Source organism: Haliaeetus leucocephalus, unplaced genomic scaffold, assembly GCF_000737465.1.
Source record: "Haliaeetus leucocephalus isolate CR32 unplaced genomic scaffold, Haliaeetus_leucocephalus-4.0 Scaffold373, whole genome shotgun sequence".
NCBI classification, from domain to species: Eukaryota; Metazoa; Chordata; class Aves; order Accipitriformes; family Accipitridae; genus Haliaeetus; species Haliaeetus leucocephalus.
Genome location: NW_010972809.1, coordinates 4,384,733 through 4,398,641, shown reverse-complemented (window position 1 = coordinate 4,398,641; position 13,909 = coordinate 4,384,733). Strand labels below are relative to the sequence as shown.

Sequence of the window (13,909 nt, the reverse complement as noted above, 5' to 3'; positions counted from 1 at the left end):
GCGGGATGTTCTGTTGCTACTTCTGGTCAGTAAGAGGGGAGAGGGAAGGCAAGGTTGGCTTCTGGTTATTTAGGTGGAATGAAATATGCAGAATATTGTGTCTTCTTTTCTAGTGCAGTGTTTTGGCATAAGTGACACGAATGTTATCTTTAATGTAGTCCGTTACAGTAGTGCCTACTCAGAGGTGCTGGCCGTGGATCTGGCTAAAGAAGGTCCCTGCCCCAAGCTTTTCTGATCTTTTTTTAAAAGTAAATGTAACAGGCAGGTGAATTTAAGTATGTATTGTAAGAGATGGAGATTGTGGCTAGAATAAAGGTGATTGTGCTAGGAAGGTACTAGGAATCTTGCTAATACTGCAGTAGGACTTTTCTTTTATGTCTTTAGACAAGGATTTAAACCAAACGTCTTAAAATAGAATAGGATACTTGTGAAGTTCTATGAATAGTGATCTGAAAAGGCTTTGACCCCAATATGCCAAATGAAGTACTTCAGTGACTGCCTACACAATTCTTTCCACAAAGAAACTCACCAGCTTTTTTCTGTCTGACATCTCTGTGATCTTTCCCAGGAATCTGACTGATCTTCCATACTGGAGTATTGTACACAAACATAAAGTTCCTTCAAAATGGACTACTTTTTGGATGTCGAGTCTGCTCACAGACTGTTTTACAGTCAAGGAGCTCAAGGTAAGAAACTCTGGTATTGACTCAGAAAATGACTATTTTAACTGTACAGTTAAGATGTATAGGGCCAGACAAGGGCCAGCCCTTGTGACTGACCTACTGAAGGGTAGAGAGGCCGTAGGGAAAGGCCTTCAAAATGCATGGGGTGTAAAATGGATTACAAGACCACCAATGATAGGGTTGATCTGCCCTCTCAGAGGGTAAGGAAAAGCTATGAGAGCTGTTGGTTGTGCAGCAGGAGCAAAAGGAACTCCCAAGATCCAGACTCTGGTGTTGCAGAACCTGAATGGACAAGTCAGAGGGGACAGCAGTGGCCCACTGCTTGCTCTGTAAGCTTGTGGTGTCCTTCCCCTTCCTCCTTGCTTATCCATGCTGTCAGGATCATAATGTGGTGTTATCTAGTGCTGCAGGAAAAACTGGTTTGGGAAAGCCCTGAGGCAGTCCAGCACACTTTATGTGAACAGCAGGCTCTCACTGGTCTGCATCCTTCCCTGTGAAATGCTGGCCCCCACCGAACAGCAGCAGTACCAGAGAGGGGAACAGTAATCAAGCTTCTTTGCTTTAATGTAGTTGAGACTTGTTCACGACATAGATGATATTTTTGGTAAAGTCAGTTCACATTTTTCTCACCAGCTCTATTTTTGGAGAAAACTTGCAATTTCAGAGAGGAGGGGTTTTTTGTTCTTTAAACTTTAAACACAGTATTAAATTGAAGAAAACTATAAGAACCAAGTAGCTCTATCAGCCTTTTTTGGTTTTGCATACTGCCTGTTTTCTGAAAATGTGATCCAGCTTTTGTCCACCATTAATTTCATCCGTTGCTAATCAAATTCAAAGTCTGGCCAACAAAGTTCTGCCTTCCCTCTGGAGGCCATTCTCCCAGAGCAAGACCTAATCCACCCCAGGGATGCCACCGTCCCAGGATATATGGGGGGCAGTACCACCTTTAACCTTTGGCTCAGCTGAAGTGCTGCTACCCCACACATGATGCATTGCCCAGCTGCTGCCCTAGTTGTTGTGATATATTTTCAGCTGTACAAGTCACAGAAAATCTTTCTTGTCACAACACAGCCTTCTGCATTGAACAACAGAAGCGAATGCTAAGCACCTCAAAATCAGGGAAAAAATTGGCTGAGGGCAATGACTGATTTTACTGGCTTTTTGTCCATCTCTAAAATGCAATGGATACCTGAGCATTGCTACAGAAGTAATATTAAAATAAGTTCTTCGTTATCACTATGAGAACAAATCCCTTTCTAGTCCAGAGAAACTAAAATTTAGGAATGTAAAACTTACTGCTTTACAAGCTATAGCAATTTATCAACAGCATCCCTGTGCGCTGCAAGGTACAGAGGGGACTACGGAAGAAGGAATATGCATTCATGCAATGAAAGTCTATTACAGTAATGTGCACAAAGTGACTAATAAGGGTTGCACAGGCAACCTTCAGTGTAAGTATTTCCAAAAAGGCAAGGGGAAATAAATATTATCTTACCCATACTTAGAGAAATTACATTGTTAGCACATATATAAATGCTTCTACTGATCAGTTAGATGCATGACTGAAATTTTAACCTTAGCACCTGGTTGATTCTTTGTTTTAATGCAATTATTTTGCTTTTTTTTAAATGAAAAACGAGGAAGAAAATTTGTCATGCAGAACTGTATTCCTTGATATAAAAGTCATCAGCAGGGGGTTGACCTTTAGATCTGTCATGCGGGCTTCAATCCCTTGGCCAAAACTAGTAGGAACCAGCACTGAGACTTGGGGATTTTACTGTCCCCCTGCTTGTGAAGATTTTATGAAAGATGCCAACGACATGCTTCCACTGTACACCACAGCATAGTACAGAGGCTCCCAAACCCTAATTGCCTCCACAACTAGAAACAGTACATTGATATAAAAGCCATGCTGCACTTATACTCTGTCCCCTTCAACTTTTCACCTTTCTCTTTGCTCCTTTTACTGCATCTTCCCTAGCTCCTGTCCTTCACATCTCTTACCTCACATGCTTGTGAGACCTCTTCCCCAAACTCCAGTACTCTCCCCTCTCTTCATCTCCGTGTGTCTGAGGTCAGCTGTTTTCCAACAAGCTGGATGCCAGCGGGGAAATCACTCTGAGCACAGAAGTGACAATGCTTTTGCTATACATTCTCAAATGCTGCAACACAGCAGCCCCCTGGCAACACGAGAGGTGCTTGAGGGGAAGGATGGATGGACAACCCCACTAGCAATAGGTGTGAGAGACGAAATGTGGCCTGTGCAAAGAAGTTTCAGGAGGCTTTCACTGCCTGAGGTAGCACTAGCTCTCTGAGTGACACAGATGGCTTCAGCAGGCCAAACAATAAACCCCTGGAAGAGTTTAATCATCAAGGTTTCCTGTAGCAAATGCCTTTATCATCGTCCTTAGCCCCAAACTTCTTGATGGTAGCATGCCCTTCCTCTGACCTATCTTACCCGCCCTGTACACAACAAGGAACTCAACCCTGTTGAGTGTGCACTGATGCTGCCTGTACAGTTCTGATGTCGTCCTTGTACCTTGTGCCAAATTTTAAGGCATTTCTATATGAGGCAGGCATTTCTATATGAGATAATGGCATGATTTCTCCAAACATGGGCAAAAATAATATATTCCTTTCTTTATCTGCCTTCTGAGAGACAGTTAAACTGCATTAGCTATAACTTTCTGACACCCCCCCCCCAATACACTAAATGTGAGGCACCCATCTGCCATAAATAGCGTAGCTTAAGTAGCTAGTTTGGAACTGAATTAAAAGGTCTGCAAGAAAGCATTGTCACCAGATCTACCTAATTGGATCACCAGTAACTATTTGATGTTAACATAACAACATGGTGCTATTAGGAAATCATGCTATGAAACAGCATCTGTATATGCATTAAAACTGTATTATGACAGAATTGAGTGAAAGAAGACTATAGTATTCTGCTATTTAATTAGAAACAACATCAGAACACATTATATGTATTATTATTACTTTAGTTATATTATTAGTTATTGCATTACAAAATGCTCTGTTTACAGACTGCAGAATGGGGGTTTATGACCCACTTACTCTTTCTGTGAGATTTGAAGATTTCTGCTTTTTAATCCTTTGATCCTCCAGATCAAGAGAAAGCTCCTTTCCAATGTTTTCACGTTAATGATATGACAATGTTACAAATGGCAGCTGTAAAGTACTCATTCTCATCTGTACCCACTCCTTGTGGGTGGAAGAGAAGGGAAGGAATGGGACTGCAAAATGTTGGGAAGGAACTCAAAGAGCTATGATGACATTGCTAGCAGATGATGTCAAATCCCAGCTGACCTCAGGTCTTGTATAGTTGAATGCAGGATGCTCTGACCTCAGCAGATGGACTGAAGTAGGGTGTTGGCCCCCAGCAACTAATCAGTTCTCTATCCCTTACTGCCTGCAACACCCCAGCCCACACCTCATCCCTACTCCTGCAGAAAGCTGCAGAACTGCCTTTGCTGCTGTAGGGTAGGAGGAGAGAGGTGCTACCTTATCAGCTGCCTCCTTTCGCATCCTCTCCCTCTGCAGAAGCAGCCATCACCTCACTGCTGTGGGCTGAGCACAGAACAGAGGATGTTTGGCCATTCAGGCTGCATCTGCTGTTCAAACAGCTGTTCCCCGTTTCCTCCAAGGAAAGTGAAGCAGGAGGGATGGAAAAGTCACAAAAGCTGGATCTGGCAGTAGGATTATCTAGATTTAGAAAACTTGGTAAATGAAGCCAGCTGGCTGCAGTCTTCAGATACAAGCCAGAAATATCCTAAGCCCCACAGCCCTCCCTGACTGTCTCTTCTGTGGCCATATGTTGGGATCTAGGAGATGGGGGGTGTCCTTGCCAAGTACGTAATGCCTGGTGACGCATCGGCAAATCACAAGCAGGAAAGAAGGGACTGTGATCCCCTGGATCTAGCCCCTTGCCCTAAGAAAGTCTGAATCTGAAATCTAAGCATGGAGCTGGACATTAATTTTCAAAAAGTCTTTTCCCTCTGAACTGTGTGGAAGATACTAGTCATTCTTGGATGTAAATATATTCTAAATACAAATCTACCACGGCTTTCAGGCATTAAGCGTTAAAGTATATAATGGGGCCTGGAATAGCATTCAGCTCACTTATCCCTTAGGTGTCCTCAGTGAAGATGCTTCCACCCAAGACTTCTGACTAGCCTGGCATGTATCAGTGGAGAGAAATAGTCATTTAAAGTGCAGAGTTCACCTAATCTTAGACATCTTCCTTGGGATAATATAAATCTTGCCTTATTCTCTCCAGTGATTATGAAGGCCTAGACAGCTAACTTGAGTGAAAGATGCATGAGCTAATGGCATTTGTTTGCATAGAGGAATCATGTGTTGGCAGGCAAAATAGGACCTAATTCAGGAAAAGGAGTACCTTCTCCAAAACAGGTCAAGTTGTAATCCAAACCTGTAAATGTGCAGATCCTGTCTCAGCTGTAGCCTACTTTGGAGAGACATCTGCTTTGATCTTGAAGTTCTACTTGAAAGAAGTTATGCTTTGGAGCACCAAAAGAAAGACCTCCTATTTGCCAGAGCTGAGCAGGCTGGTGCTGAGGAGCAGCAAAAGCAGGCTGCTCCATAAGGGAGAGCAAGCCAAGGTCGGCAGGGGCAGCTGCCTCGCTTACGAGAGGTAAAGCACTGAAGCACACAAGCAGGGCAGTTCTGCTGACGGTCACCAGGTTCAGCCAAGAGTCCAGATCATCAGGCCAGACCATGGCGATGAGGCAGGCATGAGGCCAAGGAGGACATCAAGTCAGCAGTCTGGATGTGGATCAGTGAGGAACGTAGCCAGCCACAAGGCACAGCCGCAGCCTCACTCGGCAAGCGTGCAACGGCCTCAGTGTAAACGTAGCTCCCAAAAGAAACGGAAGAAGCAGATGTTGAGGCTTCTTGCCGCTTTCTGTAACAGCTCCAAAGCTGCTCAGGGCTGTCTCCAACAGCTGTGCCATGTGAGAGAGCCTGCCTTGAGCGTAGCCAACTAACCTCTGTGCAGGGATTGCACGCAGGGCCCTGGCTGTTGGTATCTAGCTTTCACCTGGGCTTGTTCAGGATTAAGAAATGAGGTACCCATCCCTTCCATTGTATACAAGGGGGTGGAGCCCCTTGGATGAGCTCTAAGAGAGAAGAATGACTTCTGCCCAGTACATTATAAATGAAGGCTTTAGGTACCATCATAAAAGGAGAGTCGCCCATCGCAGACAGCACATAGCACTCTTCTGTAGCCATGAGTCTGACGGAAGAGTCCTAAGACTCACCCCCTCTCTTGGTGCCTCCAGCAACCCCACACCACAACCTGACGCAATGGGCTGGACATCATGCGGTCAGGATGCCATTCTGGCTGTGTGAGTCCACCTTTGCACTACAGTCGGACCCTCCGGTCCCTGCTGGGAGTCTGGGTTCTTAGTTGCTCTTAGGCGACTTCTGACTCAAGGATAAAATAGTTTCTAATCTCCTGGAGACCTGTGCATCCACTTTTCCAGTCTTATCTCCTTTCGCACCAGCAGGGGGCACGAAGCTTAAAATTAATTGCATTAACTGAGTATTTCCAAGATGCTCCTACATACCTTGAAGTTGCTTGCCAGTCCATTTGGCAGGATACACTGTGCGTATTTAAACAACTGAACAAAACTCTCTTGAAGGCTTATCCTAAACTATCTTTTGTATCTATAAATAATTTACAGATCCACTCACATTAGTTACGCTTTTACGGGTTGCAACATTCCTGCAATCTACTTGATGAATATAAAGAGTGAATAAAAAAATGTGAAGTAGAAAAAATTATGGAAATAAAAATATAGTACGCATGGCCAAGGGATAACAGATGCAGAAGATTGCATAGACACATAGGGGATGAATGCTCAAAAGATTTCAGGAAATCCTTCTTCTTGATCAGTTTTCCAGGTTTAATAAAATACTCCAAGGTATAGTTTTAATTCCACATTTTCCTCTCACACTCTGTCTCCACAATATATTTATTTCAATGTGTTTCACTTTTGCTCATTTATTTTAATTCATACAGTGCTGATTCATTCTAGATGTTTGACTTTAATCACTGCTGACTACTCAGTGCTACTTTCCTTCTGCTTTTGCATATTAAATCATGTCCAGCATTTTACAAAAGCGTATTACTGCTGTATCCCCAGATCCTAATCCAGAATGATTCCACTGCAGATGTTCCTTGTGTAAAGTAACATTAGGATACTCCATCCACCAAAATTTTATGATTAATCCATCCTATAGATTAACATATTTTCAAAGTTATGTTATTTTGCAGGTCTTTTTCTTTTTTTATTCATGTGATGTCACTAGTTCTTAGACTAATAGCATTAATAACAGAAGAATTAGTACCAGCAAATGTGCATTCCTGCTGTCATTTCCCTCCCTTTAAAACCCAGAAAGTAACTGACCAACATCAACCTTTTCATCATCAAACTTTTTTTTTCCGCTTTACCACCTCCTATTCTGGCACATCCCCATTACTGAGAATTTAGGAACAGGCAACTGAGTGCCATAATCAGAGTCTCTGGCTTGCAGAATCACGTAGCCTAGCTTCATCAGTTGTATAAAGGTAGCTTACAATTAGGTGCAGTAACTGTACTTCAGCTACTTTTTGTTCATTTATTTCAATATCCAGTCAGCCAAATTAAAGTCAGAAGAAATAGGGATCTTCTAATTCTCAGCAGCAAATCTGAATAAAACTAGGATGTTTGAGATCCAGTTGTCTATACCCCTAAATACTGAAAGCTTTAGAAAACCTATGCATGGGTCACACTTGAAAAAAATTTGATTCTGAAAACTAAATCTACTTTTTCCTATTAAAAATTAATTTTAAATAAACAAGCCTCTACTTGTCCCTACTTCATAATAATTTAGCTGTTTTGTTTATTTATTTTTAATAGTCTGTTTTCTGAAGCCTATGCTTTTGGACACAATGGCAGAGGAACAAGCATGTTTCCTCTAAAAGGTACAAAAAATGCTAGTTAGGCATATTGTGCATATGTTTACCCAACCCAAATATCGCAAACTAGCATAACAAGCATGTGCACAAAAGTGGATATCCTTTTGCATGTGTACCATTGTTTGCAACCCTCAGGCCTGTGTTTGAATAGTATGTATCTAAGAACTTTCTTTCAGATTAGTGATGTCCATCAAATTGGTGTCAAAGATCCCAGCAGCTTTGCTTTAGAGACAGGGAGCAATCCATACACATGTGCTTCTGTGTTCAAATGGGAGACACAAGCCTATAAATCATTCCTTATAAATGACAAATTATGTCTTCTCCAGTGCTTGCACACATGTTCTACTCTCTTCCTCTCCTGCCAGTCATATCCCATTTCCCATCTCTAATCCTTCAAATGTTTTCTTTATCAGTTGCATTTAAAACAAGACTAAAGTGAAGTGGCATTAAATCAGACCAAAAGATTTTTTTCCTGGTAAACATCCATTTGGACCCACTGCTTGGTCTGTCTTTAAAGAAGAATATTCACAATCTAATAATTTTTTTTTTTAGCACAGATGGAATATCATGTTCTAAATGCATCAAAATGTACCTGAAGTAATGTTTTTAAAGCTTACATTTAGCCAAAAATACATTTCTGTGTGCATTATCTACATGTTATGCCATGGTGAGCCCTTTCCACAGAAGCATGAAGGAGGAGAACTGAGTAAAGTCATATGTTTCTCTAGTGGAAAAAAAAAAAGCAGCAAAAAAGAATCCTACTCAGTCAGCAACAGCAGCGCTGCAATTAATATATATTCATAGGTATTCTACAAAGTTGTTCAAAATTTGCCCTGAGAAATTAGGGTTTCCTCAAAAAAGTCTTAAAGATTGCTAATGTAAAAAAGTATTCCTTTATGGCTATTCCTATGTCATCTGAAGTTGCTTGTGATTATATGCATCAGAAACATACCCTTTCCAATGCCTCTAGGTCTAGACATCTCCAGAAGAAACATTTTGGCATTTTGCTTGTCCTAAGATTAAAATCATCAGGTCTCAAAAGTTTTTGCCATTTCAAGGTAAGAATCTACTATACAAATTAGGGTTTCTAGATGAAGACCCTATAGAGCCAAAAATGACCAGGTTATTTGTGTGACCAATGAGATATTTCAAAAACATTTTAACAAAAGTCAATTGATAAATGTGGATGGAAAAATCTAGATTAATATTTCACATTTTCTCTGACTAATTTTTAGGAGGATTGCTTTTCATTTCTGAAAGTTTTCCAATTAAAAATGTCTAAAATTTTTCTAAAAAAACACGGGTCTTAAAAAAAAATCAATATTATAACTCTTCAAAACATAAAGCTAGTTCTTGGCAAACTAAAATTATTATTAATATTTTTATTAAAATATGTGGAAATGTATTTTAATGGAAAAAATGGAAGCCATCAAAAATTCTTTGCAAACTGTCCCCCATGTTCTCATGAATTTCAAACAGCATTCAAAAATTGGACGACCTGTAGATGTAACTAAATATATTGAAATTAAATGTTCAAAATGCCTCTGAACATGCAATATAATAATTTACGTATTTCACATTCCCTTCTGCCAAACACATACTTGTGTTGTACTTCAGTAACATAAAATATTTTGAGACACAAATGTGAATTATATGTAATCAGTTCTAAGGTGTCATTACATACATTAACGCATTTCTATTTTTAAGGTATTTTTCCTCCATAAGCAACCTTTTCCCTTTCTAGCAAATACCAGACAAGATGTTGCCGCAATGTGCCAATTGTGGCGTAACCCCATGAAGAACAATGCAAACAGAATGAAAGAATTTAACCAAAATTACTGATTTGCCTTCTGTGCACTGTTAAGAGTCGCTGCTTAAAATGAGGTTTTGGACGCTGGTCTCACATTCCATTTGCAGCATAACTGGGTCCCTTAATGTGTATCATAATGTCATTCCTTTACTCCAAGACCTTCAAGAGGACACTTTCTAATTTTCCTGAAAAACCATCTCCTAAAAATGTGTCCCAGAGACTGAGCTGGTTTGTGGAGAGCAGCTGAAGCTAGAGATACTAGTGGATTATCTGTGATGGACCCAATGCTCACATTGGGCAAATGTTGACAGCTTTACTAAAAAGTATATGGCAAGTCACTCTTGTAATAAGGAGTGCTATGGATTATGGTTAGGAAAAGAGTGTGTTCAGGTATGTTCATGGCATGCATAAATATTCAGTATCACTGTATGGATATCAGAATGTGATCAGCTATAATTTCCAGTTCCATGGCTGCATAAGAATTGATGTTAGGTTTTTATTGGAAAATGTTTTTATACTTATTAGCTTCCTCTGAAATTTTTCAAATGTTTACTTAAAATTTTCAGTCATTCTTGAAAACTCCTTTTGGTAATACACACAAAGGGGAGATAATCATTGTTGTCAAAGTAATATATAATGAATACTCTAAGAAACATTTTCCAGCATCCATCTACCTCTAGTCAAAATGAATACAAGCCAGATCCCAATATTTTGACCCCAAAGGTAAAAATTATTTATAAACAATTATATAGAAAAGCCCACTCTTATTCTCTGCTTACCATAAATGTATATGCAATTTGGTGTTGTTTTTTCTTCTTTTTTCAAATAGATTCCTATGCTGTGATTTAGCCAGCCCTGAAATGCATGGGTGCCCTTTTCCTTGGTTTAACTACAGCTAGATCATGCCAGTTTTAAAAGACAAATGTTTTACAAGGTTGTTTTATGAGATGATTTTTACAATGCTGACTTCATATACAGATAAATCTTCCTTAAGTGCAAATTTGATGATGCAGTACACAAAATTCTCTGTAGCAGAAATTTTCCATTCTCTTTTATCTTCATTACTGTACTTCACTATTACAAGGGAGTAATAGTTTACAGTCTAGTCACAGTGTTTACTTTAGCTTAATCTCAGTAGTTGACCCCATTAAATCAGTTTCAACTCTTGGCCTCTGCTTTTACTTCAAATTCAAACCCTAGGTTAGAAATGTGCAAAAACTTGAAAGAAATCTATTTAAAACCAGAAAACAAGCAAGTTAGACCAGAAATAACTCCTATGTCCAGCAGCACAGATTTACTTGTTTAGTAAACTACATAATGCTGCAAATTGACAAATAGAGCGTGACAGCTTTAGTTAACTCATACTAATTATATGCTATCATACCTAACACCTAAGTCAGGTTTTAGGCATCTGAAGGCTTCTGATTGACAGGTATTATTTGGAACTCTGAAAAACTATTAAAAGAAAGAACCACAGTTAACAGGCTGCAGAACATGCTCTTAGTCACTATCAGTCGTGCTCTCCAGTCCCAGCAGGAAAATATAGTTCATTATTAGTTATTTGAAGTGTGGTGGCTTACAAAAGCCCTAAGATAAAGGCTGTTCTGCCAGACAATGCCCAAACAGCAACATCCAGGGTTTAGGCTCCTAGGCTCTTACAGGGTCCCACATGAAAGTTAACGTTAACAGTCCCACACTAAGGCTAAGGACAGGCTTTCAAGCTGAAACTCTCTTTCCAGCTATATATGAGGCGGAGGGGAGAGAAACACACTGAGAAGGTACTTGTGCATGGTGCTCACGCTTTCAGTGATCAGCCAGATCCCAGCTAGCATTTGTGATAATCTTTATCTACCGAGAGAGAGAATTGAGGTGGATATATTTATAGAGGCTCTTCTGTATTTGATTTGTAATTTATAGGTTCAGCACCCAAAGCATTCAACAGCTGCTCATAATTACATTTCACATGAAAAACACCTACATTAAAGGGACATTATCAAGGCTGTAAGGTCAAGTGCTAAATACTTAGGCAATGCCAGAATGATGTTTGCCTCTACAACATTAATTCAGTCTCCTTATACATATGTATTTAGTACAGTTTCTAATTGCATGATGACACAGTAATTTTTTACTATCCTACCATTTGCTTCATCAGTGCATGGAGTGGGCAGTGCTCGCTTAATAAGCCAGTATTAAATATTTTGCTTTCTCCTCCTTGAAGGCATGGCCCCAAGCCATTTAAACCCAGTTCAGAAAATAGAAATCTTAATTTCCTCATGGGCTTTTCATTGGTGCTTCACTAAAGTATATGAATACTTTACAAATATTAATGAATTTATATCCTCATGAAATCCCTACTGAAAGAAAATGATGATTCTCCCTGTTTCACAACTCCGAAACTAAGACATAAAGTGATGAAGAGCAAAAAGTAGCTGTTAATTTTGAGTGCCCAAATCAAGACAACAAGAAAATGAGTTCTGGAATAGTTGTTGTAGGCATCATGTCATGTGTCCCAAGCACAGCTTCCACTGATTTCTGCAAGCTAAGCGGTCACTTAAATACTTCGATTACTCAGGCATCACAGCCTCAAAAACAGCATTCAGAAAAAGAGAGACTACAGCTATTGAGAATTTGTGAAGAGAGTGGTTTAAGTGGAAAAACTAGGAACTTTGAACAAACAATCTGAGGCAGGAACAGACCTATAACCTGTGTGTTTGGGGCACACGACACACCAATCTTTCCTCTTCTTGGCATCATTCAGTGCAGCCCTTAAATTCTGGAGCATGTGAGGCAGGGACCTTTCAGCAAATAGCCTCTTCTACTACCTGCTACAGATCCTCTTTACCATTGAATGATTTTCTTTCTCTTCTCTTTTCTTCTTTTTCTCCCTCTTCCTTCCCCTTTCCATTTCTCCTTTCTCCTGCTATTCTCCTCTTCATTTGTTCTTTCTTACCAGCTCGTCGGGCAACTCTTCTCACTGTGCCCACTCTGATGACAGCGTCTTCGGAGGATGACATAGACCGGAGACCCATCAGAAGACTCCGGTCTAAGAGTGACACCCCTTACTTGGAAGAAGCTAGGATCTGCTTCAACCTTGATAATGGTAAGACCACCCCATTCCCAAACAGCGTATGATGTTAATTAAAGACTTTTTTTGAGATGCAGATGGACCAGATGGTACCTCCTCGTTCACAAGTGGTATGGTGGTTCAGTAGACATCCAACGGTGTCATGGCTGTCTAACTACAAGCACCTGCATATGTACCAACAGGGATCCTTTTCAAAATTCTCCTGCAAGTACTAACTAAAGATTTTCCCCTGTTCTAGCTAGGGCGAGCCAGTAAAATCAGAGCAAAAGAGAACGGCTTTGCAAACAAGATATATTGATATCTTAACCACTCCAGGCATCCAGAAACGTGAAAGTTCTTGTGGACATTTATGAAGGGATTAGAGCTAACAGCAGACTTCAGCTAAACCCAACATTACAGTCATGGAAGAACACCCAGCACACCCCAAAACCTTTATAGGTTTAACTGGCAAAAGTTCACAGAAAACTCTTGATTCTGCAGGAATGAGTTAAGAGAGCTGTCCCCCAAAATTCAGACCAGTTAATGTTACTCTCATTGCCTTCAGAGTTACTGAGCCCAGCATTCCCTGGTCCTTTTTCTCACTGAGGTTGACCAAACCAAAAGATGTTGGAAGTACTGACAACTTAGTGACTTTAAGCAGACTGGATTTTCTTTAAAAAATTTGAATTAAATGGGATGAACTAGTCCACTCCCTGGCACATATTTTAACTGTTTAACTCTCACTTTATGTAGTACTTTTATGCTACCCAGATTTTTTCTAAAATTAGCATTTTTCATTACTTGTATTACACCAACATCTAGAGTTCCCAACTGAAACTGGAGCCCTTAGATGGCAGGCAGCTTCCAACCGCAGGGCAACTCCTACATAAAGAGCTGATTCCTAAATAGAGAAGCCAGAATAGGGGAGAAGCAGCAAAACATTGTCCCCAGTCTGCAGCTGGAGAATGGAGTCCCTGATTTTTGCCTACGGTCACATTTTTTTCAGAGACCTGCCAAAGTGACTTAGGAATACGAGTTCCAAGCTTTAAGTGACGGGCCGTTTTAAACACTGAGCGTAGGCTCCTCAGCCCCCTTGGCATTTTAAAGCGCTTGGCCTGGTGCGCCATTCTGGTTTACTTAATGGGTTCACCCGAGGCAAGAGGAGAAGGAGGTGCAGGGACTTAGACTTCCCACCAAGTCTCGATCCAGCCTTGAGTTTTAGGACCCCTAGGCTGGAAGAGAGCAGTTCGGGGTGTCCAAGACAGGGGCGGGAGGTGCCAGGCCCGCTGCAGGGTGGCACCTCGGCCCGCCAGGCCCATGGCGTCGTGTGGCACCTCAGCCAGGCCGAGCTG

The 13,909-nt window shown here is 40.7% G+C and overlaps 1 protein-coding gene across 1 annotated transcript in view; it reads left to right on the top strand.

Moving 5' to 3' along the window:
• The first annotated feature begins 567 nt into the window (after positions 1-567).
• PHACTR1 (phosphatase and actin regulator 1) overlaps positions 568-13,909 on the top strand; it is a 305,821-nt gene continuing 292,479 nt past the window's right edge. Inside the window, exons 1-2 of the mRNA XM_010573211.1 lie at positions 568-686; positions 12,447-12,593. Coding sequence (XP_010571513.1) covers positions 626-686; positions 12,447-12,593 — 208 coding nt within the window. The 5' untranslated portion in view covers positions 568-625. The remainder of the gene's footprint in view (positions 687-12,446; positions 12,594-13,909) is intronic.